Source organism: Seriola lalandi, unplaced genomic scaffold (assembly GCF_002814215.2).
Source record: "Seriola lalandi dorsalis isolate HSWRI2012SDOR001 ecotype SW California unplaced genomic scaffold, Sedor1 jcf7180002054945, whole genome shotgun sequence".
NCBI classification, from domain to species: Eukaryota; Metazoa; Chordata; class Actinopteri; order Carangiformes; family Carangidae; genus Seriola; species Seriola lalandi.
In genome coordinates, this window is record NW_019525496.1 from 1,817,179 (window position 1) to 1,828,594 (window position 11,416).

General features: G+C 41.8%; 1 protein-coding gene across 1 annotated transcript in view; it reads left to right on the forward strand.

Annotated features, from left to right (window-relative positions):
* The window catches only part of grk5l (G protein-coupled receptor kinase 5 like), a 26,991-nt gene that overhangs the window by 5,575 nt on the left and 10,000 nt on the right, over nt 1-11,416 (forward strand). Inside the window, exons 2-3 of the mRNA XM_023393996.2 lie at nt 9,757-9,852; nt 9,948-10,060. Coding sequence (XP_023249764.1) covers nt 9,757-9,852; nt 9,948-10,060 — 209 coding nt within the window. The remainder of the gene's footprint in view (nt 1-9,756; nt 9,853-9,947; nt 10,061-11,416) is intronic.

An 11,416-nucleotide genomic window follows, 5' to 3' on the forward strand; every position in this document is an offset into this window, starting at 1 on the left:
GGGGTGGGTGGGGTGGTAGCGGTTGTGTTGCTTTCTCATGTGATGCCACAGCAAGTCTCGGCAAGCCGGGGGGAGCAGTTGTTGTTACAACTAACAGAATTTCAGCGAAATGAGCTGTGTAACCTGTTTGACAGTGCAACCTCGACCATCAAACACACAACACAGCCCTTTGTTGTTCTGTCTGATCCGCCTCCTGTCAGATAATAGTAATGTCAGTATGAATAATATACAGTAGACACTTTGTTGTCACACACAAACTGTCTCTCCCACTCCCACACAAACAAAAACACTTGCCTGGAGTGCTCCTCCCTCAGGACCCCTCTGAAAGGACGGAGCCATGACATAACGCCGTGGACTTTTATTGGGTAGAGAGCCTTAATGGAGGGGAGAGTAAAATACACAAGAGGGAAACCAGCCTGTCGTTTCCTCACTGACGGGAAAAAATGGGGAGAGTTAGAAAAGAACACTTCTGAAGAATGTCTGTTGCAAGTAGCTGCAGGGCTGTTCGTGACCCGTTCTTACGCATCTCATATTCATCACTTCTCTCAGAGGTGATTCACTTGGATTGTTAAAGCGATAGCTGTGTGTTTTTTAAATGTTTTCACGGCCGGCACACATGCTTCAGGAGCACTCGACCTGCAACATTAGACCCTCTAGACACTGTTTACTGGCTGTCAGGGTTACTTGAGATACTGTTAGTATTAGGTCAGTGACCCAAAAATAAAATTGCACCATCCACCACTTTGATCCAGACTGAAATGTTTCTTCAATACTGTGGGGTCCAAAAGTCTGACTTTCAAGAGTCTGACAAAGGACAGACTTTTAGACCCAACGGTATGTGTGAACTGCATTGCATTATGTTGACAGGTGTTCCTATTATTTTGTCCACCACCCAATCAAATCAGTGAGGGTAGGCTTAACAACGGACAAACCTCTTTGTATAATGCAGTGCACTTTAAAAGCACCACAAAGTGCAGCCTCCAAAATGATCACACAGTTGATACAGCACTTCTTTAACACAGTGTCAAAAACGGAACATTATGTGTTTGACTGCGTTAGTTTTAGCTAGGTGTTCCTAATAAACTGACAAGTCAGTGTGTATATAATACATGAACGCGTGAACAACTGTTCACATTTTGCACACTTTCTTGCGTTATGGATTTAATTGCCCATCAATCTACTCCGAATAACCCATAATGACAAAGTGAAGACACCTTTTTAGAACTCTTTGCAAATTTATTACAAATCAAAAATTGAAACCTGTCAGTATTTGGACTCTTCTGCTTTATAGAAGCCCCTTTGGCAGCAATTACAGCTTTGGATAAGTCTCTAAAAGGTTTGCACATCTGGATTTGGGCAGTTTCTCCCATTCTTCCTGGCAGATCCTCTGAGGCTCCGTCAGACTGGATGGGAACCGTCTGTGAACTGCCACCTTCAGGTCTTATATAGCTTCTTTTCTTTTAAATGATTTCTGACAATTTGCCTGTATTTGATAGTCTAGAAAGAGACAGGACACCAGGGCAGACATGCAAAGGTCCCTCGGCCTGGTATTGAGTACATTGCGATCATGTGGTTAAGCACCTTAACCATTAGGCTGCTGGATGCCCCCCTGCTGAGATATTTTCAGCACAGTTTTAGTTCAAACTGAATTAAAGTTTTCTGCATCAACAGTTAAGTCAGGGTTTTTTTAATGTGAATACTTCAGAATTAAAGAGCAAGCTCTTGCTTCTTGGTTCACCATCTTCTACCAGCAGTTCTAAATGGACATACAAAGCAAAGAAGATGCAGAGATACCCATTTCTCCATCGACAATACGCCACAAGGCTCGCTGTGTTTTGAGTAGGAGTGTGACTCATTTTTTCTTGAGTGGAAAAATTCAGCTCTCTGGCTCTTACTATCTCTATTGTTATTGCTGCCTCTACCCACACATACAGTATACGTAACTCAGCTGGATGCAACAAGTTCACGCCTGTTCTCTGGGGGTTGTTGAGTGGAATTCTGGGAAATATAGGAGTTAATTATCTAAAGTAGAAGTAGACAAGGCGGGCAGGGGGAAAGTGGATGCAGAAAAATATGAATTTGAACAGCTCGTCATTTAAGTGCTCCAGGAATGCAATCCATTGTGCAGACAAACTGATATCTTTTTGTCCTCGTGTCAAACATACAGGTGATAACTTATGCAGGGTTTTATTGTGTCTCCATGTGCTTCCTGTGCTGCTGCCATATCAGTCTAATGGAGCATCCAATGAATATTTGATGTGCATTAATCAGGGAATGATCAATACTGTAACTGTTGAAGCTTCCTCCCTAATGTCTCCTGCTGTATGAGGAGCTTAATGCTGGCCGGTGCACTTTTTCATTTTGTGCACATCCCTGCAAACGTGCTGACGCACACACAGCAAGGTCAGACATTACAGAGATTGCAGTTACATGAGGCCATGTAATTTCTTTAAAGTTTAGACAACATCATTTGTTTCACCTTGTCCATGTTTTTAGGAGAACAAAATAGTCACAGTCAATGGAAAAATAAAGCAGTTTATGGCATCTAATCTTGTAAAATCATTATAAATCTCAAACTAGCTTTCCTTTAGGATCGTCTGAGTTTTCATCAGTAGAGAAAAACAGAGAAACATAAACAGTTGAATGGGGTTAAAGCAGAAACGGCAGCTTTCTCTAAGCAGTTCAGCTCAGTAAAGACCAAAACACACTCTCCAGTACCTTTTTTTTATTTCGAGGGATGTTGCTATAACAGAGACAAAAGAACATGGAATGTCAACATAGGAGCAAGACGTGGAACAAACATCTTCATGAAGTGTGTGTGTGTGTGTGTGTGTGTGTGTGTGTTTGAGGACAAAAAGGAAATGAAGAACAAGCTTGAGAGGATAAAAACAGCTTGAGAAGGGCAATGTAATCACTTTAACCCTGTTTCCGGGATGGGTTTTTGTGTCGCTTGTGTGTGTCTGTGTGTGCGCGCGCGTACACACACAAACCCGTGTTCAATAATATCTATCCACATGCACCACGTTTTCCATCACTTTGATAAGTCTTGTTTTCACTGGAAGCACTTTCCTCCATGTTTGCTCACTTGTGATGTAACTGCCGGGTTTCACTCCGAGCGAGTAGAACTAAAGTCATCCCTCATGGAGATTTAAGATTACATCGCCATAATGTTCGCCCTATCAAAACATTTATGGAGGTGAACAAACACACTAACGCTGTGTCAGAGCGTAGGAGTGTCCTATTATGGCTAGTTTCATGTGGACTATGCTCTGTCCTCCTGGATCTTTATGGATGAGCAAACACCATGCATTACCCGGCATGCCCTGCACTGTGTGTGGTGCTTTGATCGGAAAGCCTGGTGGGTTATATAATTTCAGTCTATTGAATGTTTTTCCCCCTTCCTCACATTCCATATTTTAGATATTTATAGAACAGGAAACTTGTGGCACCTTGCTCTTCCCAGACAGGAAATGTACCCTGCCTTCTGCCGCTAATGTGAAATTTCAGCCCTTGCATGCAAGTTTTCACACCGACTGTCTTCCTGCACATTCACTTAGGAACATACACAGACACAGACACAGTCACTCCAGCGACAACTGTCACAGCTCACCAGCTCTGAGGTCACGGACCGGTTTGACCACCTTACTTTGTATTAACACACTGCTCTTGCCCTTGGGCCGGTTGCTATTTATAGCAGTAATGTTTACAAGGACACCAAGACTTGAAAACAGTCACATTTGATTTTATTTCTTTCTTTTTTCTTAAAGCTTTGTGCAAATGTAGCTGTGGGCAACACGCTGCACACTGAAAATATGTGTAAATCAACCTTTAAACACGTTTAGCTTTCATGCTAAATACAGCTGCATTGTTAAGGTCAAGTTAGATTCAGGTGTTATTGTCAGCTCCATACACAGCTGTATGCTAGCATCAATACTGCTGATAAGATCTCCCTTTTATTGTCTATGACTGATTTTGAGTTTATGACCCCTCATTAAGTGGTTTAACATGTGACCCCCGTAGTCGTCCAAAGAATAGTCGAGTGTTGCCAGATAAAAGGTGGACGTCACAGATGTTTGGTTTGAGCGTGTTAGCAGATGTTACGGCCAGATCGTCCCGCTATTATTGCGATAATGAGGACTACGTGGACAGAGAGGCTCGTTCAGGATGGTAATAAGGCGGCTGGACAGAGGGACCGACATGACATCATGGTGGAACAGGGCAACAAAGAGTGTCTTCCTGCTATAGTCCTCCTCTTCTGCTCAGGTCTGGGCAGCGTTTCCCCTGGCTTCCTGTGGCACACAGGCCACACATATAAACACAGTCGCTGCAGTTAAACTAAACCTGAGGGTATTTACCTTAACATGTCCTCCTTCCAATAACAAGTTATCCGCATGTAGAGATAAAGGTGGAGGACACTACTGCTAGTACACAAGGCCTCAAAAATTTCTATAGAGTGTTAAAAAGTGAACCTTGTGTTGGATTTGTTGCAGTGCTGTTGGCTGAAGCACATTAGCCTGTACTGGTATATCTAATAATCTGGTCAAATATATTGGTGTTTAGTTCATTCATCTTCCATCTTGCATTTCTACATCACCTGTATACAACCCACAAAAATCACAGTCTGAAAAAGTGACTGTTTGCAAGAGATGAATATCTAGTCCTATGTCTTCTAGATGTTTTTGTGATAAAGCAAAAGCGCGTGCTGCTAAGAATCTCACTGCAGGGCTCTGCAGGAAGAGGATGTTTTAGACAGTGCCAATGCAAACTTCTCTTCTTTGCTTGTTGTCTATTTACCACGCAAGTTTTGCATACATAAGAACACCAGTCTTTACATGCAGATTTCATGCAAATAAAGTCCAAGTATTGAACAGCTGGACATTGTGGGAGAGAAGGAAGAGGAAGACATTGAGAGAACAAAGGCGTTTGTTTGATAGTCTGTTTGCTGGTTGGCTTCACTGAGTTGGTACTTCGCTGACCACTGAGGCATGACTCAACCGCGAGGCCGACATTTAACAGATCAGACAAAGGAGGTGATGTGAGAATGAGCAAGAGTTGGATAATCAGAAAGAGATAGGATCAGTTGTTTGTAAACAGGGATGAAATTTTAGGTTCGGTGCAGGGAGGAGGTGAGAGCGAAGAGTCAAAGAAATCTAACAAAATCTTTCTCACTTTGTGCGCACAGTGTAGGTGTAAAGAATAGCACATATTCACAGCACTCCTCTCTGCCAGTGCTCTCACATCACATTCTGTTGCAGATGTTGATTCATATATGCCAGATGCACAGCGTGAGTCTCAGGATGTGGTTTCGGCTGATTGTCCACAGCAGATCTGGCTGCATGGAGTCAATATAAGTGGAGGTGTTTGATAACCTCAGAGACTGTGTGCATCTTTGTGTAGGGTATGTGAGTGAGTGAGAGAGAGAGAGAAAGAGAGAGAGAGAGTGAGAGAGAGAGAGTGAGAGAGAGAGAGAGAGAGAGAGAGCGAGCTACAAACTGGTTAATGGCCGGGATTCTTTTGTGTGTCAACACTTTATGAATATAACTTCACAGCTAAGCAGGGCTGTTTTTGAATGTGTGGATAGATGGGGCCTGCAGGACTGCCTGAGTCAGTTAAATTGAGCATGAGGACATTACTAGAGAGAGGTCACAGAGGAAACACTGTGTGCACACAAACACACACAGATGTTTGGGATGCCGGTAACCCCCTGGTGTCGCGCCAGACGGATGTCATTCCCTCTCTGACCTTATTTTTGCTTCACTTGACGTGCCTTCATGATGTCAGAGCTGCTAAGCAGAAACATAAATAAAGGGCGGCGACCACAGTACCCGCATGGAACAAATTAGACCGACAAGTTCCTGTGTGCAGCGTACCCACGGCGCAGTGCATATTTCTACTCATGTGTAAGTGACAGGCTCTGAGAAAGCGAAGACTGTTTAACAGAGAAAGAAATAGATGGGGGAGTGAGGACAAGAGGGTTTATGGACAACATTTACGAGCATATTCATACTTTTAATAGCCCAGTTTTGTTAAACAGGAACCCAGAGTTACTGATCTGGACATAAAACAAAACACGTCCAAGTGGAGCTTTTTTCCTGCTGCTTCATACCATGATTTTAAGATCACAGTGCTTCCTTTTATGTTGATATTTACAATCCTTCTGTAAACTTCCCCCCGAGACATAGTTTGTTACATCCCGCCAAAACATTTTCCCTTCAGAGAGCAGATATACAACAGCTGACGGCCACCAACAATGCAACACACATCTTGAACTCCTTTTGAAGTGATTCAGGGTTGTATTTTTATTTTTATTTTTTATTTTTTATTTTTTTAGGGCACAAACATTGGAGATGTCAAAAGCCACTGGGACCAGACAGGAAATTACTTGTTACATCCAGATGGTTGATTCCATTATGTGGAGATGGAGAATAGTTTATGCATAATATTTGCATGTATTTGTTTGTGAAAGCAGTTGGGTGTGTTTGTGTATGATGTTCAGGTCTGTGCACCCAACAGGCCTCTGCTGTTACTCTTATTCCTTCCTGGAATAAGTCCTAATGTAGTTTGTTATAGCTGGACAAATTAAATATGCTGACAGGGGATCTGGTAAGAGACTGGCGAGTGGTGTGGATGTTTTCATCTCCACTAACTTTCCCACACCCTAACACAGTGAAGGATGACATTTAAGATTTTAGCAGCCATGATGAATACACTACATTTGACAAATCGAAGCCCTGAACACCATCTTCACTTACTGTCAGGAACATCTGATCATCTGTAGAAGTGGTTCCCAGAAGGGGTTGGGATGAATAAAGGGATGAATAACAGGATAAAAAAAAAAAACCTGTTTCTGCAACACAATAGTTTTATCACTAGTTTGCGCTAATCCTTTTTTGAATTGAATTACTGAATAATATTTATGACAAGTGTCCATAAATAGATATAAAGTGGTAAAAAAGCCAAATAGGAAGGGAACCACTGATCTATTGCGATGCTCTGTTCATATGCCCATAGAGCTGAACACTTGCAACCTCATCCAACCCTAAAACAAAAGGGAGTTGACGGGCCTGAAGCAGCAAATGAGGTCAGTCATCGGCTGGCAGCAACTTAGTTGTGATGATGTCAAAGTGATGATTTAAAAAAAGGACACAGGAGACAAAGAAAGAGCTGAAAGTGACGGCAGGAGACACGACTTATAAAAAGCAGGAAGGGGAAGATGAGGATTGGGGAGAAAATGAAAAATAAATAGGTTTAGAGGAATGAAAAGGAAAGCAAACAGGACACGGAGAGAAAAAGGAGCAACTACATTATTTGTGGTTGTCTCAGCATTGTGTAGAAGTTGAATGCCTGGGTGGAGTGCTGATGTTTGGTACAATTATTTGACATGGCGTTGACCCTTCACAGGAAATCTACGCCATTTGGTGGATGCTTTCATCCACAAACGCCTTACAGTAGCACAAGTGCATTCATTTTTAGCATGGTGGGCCCCGTGGGGAGTGACCTTCTCTGCTCACTGTACTGTTCTGCTTTTTGGCAGACATCATGTTTTTATTAAAAGAGATTAAAATATTGGGCCACACAGCAACGCAGCAGAGCGCGCTGAGGTTTCCTTGTGGAGCATAACTTTACATATTAACTGTTTTCAGAGAACAACTAGTGCTTAAATAAGGAAGTGTGCCTGTTTATAGCTTGTTTGGTCTACAGTAATGTTGATGAGGAGCAGGTGCTGGGAGTTAATGATTCTCCTGAGGATATTTTGACTTCAGTTATTAATACATTCGTTTTGTCCGTGGTGATATCACTACCACTCTGTGTGTTTGAGCTGTGGTGACGAAGGGTCCTTTATCCAAAAAAAAAAACCCGAGCTGAAGTTATAGTAAGGGTTCCTTCAAGACTTTTTTGTGGAACATAAAAGTAGGGAATGGATTAAAAAGTGTGTTTGTCTGCTCTTACATAAGCTGCAATGTTTAGCATGCCTGGCTAAGTAGCTTAGCTTACTACCTATATATAAAGCCACAGAGCACTTAACTGCATTAACTACAATATAAGTTTACTCAGGTTATATTGTTAAAAAAGAAACCTTTGTGTGCGAGACCTTGGATGATATCAGAGATCATGCTAACGTTAGCAGCTCTGTCCTTTCTTTATTGGATTTGGGAAAGTTTAGACTCCAGCAACTCCAGCCAAACTCGTTATATAAATATGAATTTTCAATGGTGGCAATCGTCAGTTGTCTCAGGTTAATTAGGCTCTACTTTTAATTGGCCTTTCATAGAAGGAAGTTCCATATTGTGAATTTGACACATGAGGAAGGTCAATGACCAAAACAGTCTCTATAATGTCAGTCTTTAAAGTGCTGATAGTGTGCAGGAATTCAACTATTTCATTTGTGTTTACAGTATAAAGTGTTGTGCATCTGTCTGTCCATATATTTAGGCAAAACAAAAAAAAGACATAGATGCCAAATTGAAACAAAAAGAAGAACAAAGCTTCATTTAAGTTCAGGAGACATTTGTAGCACAGTGCACATAACTAAAATGGTTACAATGAAGTTCACCTGTGATGCAGTAGCTTCACTTTAACTGTTATTGACTTAACTGATATCATGATAATTAATAAACAAGGCCTGTATAATGTATTGACTAATTAAAGTCTAAATGTCATATAATATTACAAAGGCAGCACCCTGTGTTTAAGAATCATTTTGAGATAAGTTTCAAACAGCAGCGGGGGGAAGGATGAGGCAGTAATTCAGGAGGATTGATGGGGAAACTGCTAAAGCTTTCACTCAGAGGCTCCAGCATGACGTGGTGCTTCTCACATTCCTGGGTTATTACTTAAAGATGTCTGCTTGTCATTGCTTCTCCTGCTCTCATGCTCTCAATGTTGCCTCTCACATCAGGCGAGCCGCTCACAGCCAATTTCCACTGAACTGAGCGGTTAAAGGAAATCCCTGTCAGTTCATTAGAGCAGTCTTCGCATAATTAGAAAAAAATAAAAACTGAGACGAACATGACGCAGGGCGCAGCAAGCTGGAATGGATGGAAAACAGTGACATAACTTGTGTTTAATCCAATCAGTATTAGAGAGGAAAAGGCAGAGGGGATTTTAACATGGTTTAGATGGGAAATGTGGAGGTGGTCAAATGTGAAAGGCAAGTTTAAGACGGGATAAATTGGATTAATGGATAGCTGCACAGGAAGTTTGTTTTACAGATCTAAAGAGATGATCTGGATGTAAATGATTTTTGTTCATCATGGTGTTACGTTGCTGCAGGAAGCTGATGCATGATTATTCAGAGAGATGGAATCCAGTCTGGCAAAGTCCCGGATTCTGATGGGAACTGAGCCGGTCAGAATAGGCTTTCTGTCTGTGTGGACACACACACACACACACACACACCCACACACACACTCACACACACACACACACACACACACACACACACACACACACACACTCACACACTAAACACACACTGTTCCACTTTCAGAAAAACTACCGAGGAAGAAAGTCAGTAGAGAGAGGAGAGATTTACGAAGGAAGTGAGACGTAATCTATGAATTATATATACACACTGAGACTATGATTTCATTCAGGGGAGAGGCCACACACAACCCCCCCACCCCCACCTTGTTTTCCCACCTCTTTTAGCCTATAGGCTTTGGTTTGCTCCTCACTAGTGAGAATAAACTGAAAGCTTTATGAAGCACTTTCATCACACCATTTTTCACCTCTTGTTTTTCTTTGTTGCTACAGGTGGAGGAGGAAAGCGGAAAGGGAGGAGTAAAAAATGGAAGGAGATCCTTCGCTTCCCCCATATAAGCCAGTGCACTGAGCTCGGAAACAGCATCGGTATGTGTTTGTGTGTGCTCACCTGCATCTGAAGTGTGTATGTTTGTCCACTGGCTGTGTTTTAAAGCAGTTGTTCCCTTTTTCCCTTGTTGCAGAGAGGGACTATGTCTGCATCTGTGAGAAACAGCCCATTGGACGGCTTCTCTTCCGTCTTTACTGTGAGACCAGACCCAAACTGCAACGATGCATCCAGCTACTGGACGCAATGGTACACACATGCACGCACATCCACTGAGTGGGTGTCTTTTTACCAGAAGTTTGCCATTAGGAATCCCAGAGTATCCCCAAAGGCAACAATCAATCATCTTTTTCCCTTTAGTAATCACAAAGTATTTATGAACAGAGCTTTTAACTCTTAATTGACCAATCATTGCTTATTAACAAGGAACAGCAAGTTTGTTGGTTTTCAATAAGAGAGATACTTGATATTTCAAGCATGGTGGTAGTGCAATGTGTAAGGAATGGATTAAACAGTGAGTAATGGTCAAGCCATTACCTAAGTACATTATTTTGTGGTGTTACATTTGAAAAATAACATCCACCCAACCCGAGGAACATCAACCCTCTGGCTGCCAAAATGGTATTCGCCTATATCATAGTGTAGATAAGTAACAGTGGCTCTGCCCTACTTCTTATTTGGTTTGGGGAAGTTTAGACTTCCACTCCAGTAAAACCTGCATCAGACAGTGCTACATTTGCCAAAGTAACACAATCTAATATGTTAGTGTTACCGTTACCATTTGGCAAAGTCCTCGGTAATCCTCATCATCAAATAAAGTGAAGTATGCTTCACTGTCCTCTACGATATTATTATCAACTCTATCAACTCTATCGTGTTGAAGCATACTGCTTGAAATTACAAACACCAAAGCATAAGTCCAAAGCATTAGTCTTCTACATGGATTATCAGCATGTGATGTTGACCTTCTGTCTGGGACATGTAGCATTAGCCTGAGTTTGTTTTAGTTTTTTTGAATTATACAAACGTATATAGTCACCATGTGTTATTTCACATGATCATCATCCTAATGTGAATCATCTGGTAACATTAAAAAAGTTTTTCACCCAACTCGCAAAAGTTAGTGTTAATGTTAGCTTATGCTAGCTAGCTTCATCGGATGAAATATCGACTTGTAACTTTGTCCGATAAAATCCACAGCCGTCGGATAGAAATGGGAAGCCTGCTGCTTTTGTGTGAAATTAAAGACCCATTGTTTCAAAAAATGACTGTGAATTTTGAGCGGTAAATCTGTCATTATTGTAAAGTGCATAGGTACCATCATACGATGGAGACCCTGACAGGCGTAGCAGTAGTAACTAACGGGGAGGGGATCAGCGAATCTCCTATGTTCCCAGGTGTGGCAATGTTAAGAGTAGCGCAAAAAAAAAAAAAAAACTTTTTCCAGGATATATGCAGGTCTCGAAAACACACAGAGCCATCCACTTTTTCAGTGCACTCACTTTGATTACAACTTAGCCTGAAAGTATGCTGGCGCTGGGTCATGCAGCCAGAGGAGACAATTAAACTGAGTAGTGATTATTCAACCACCCAGATCCCCCCCCC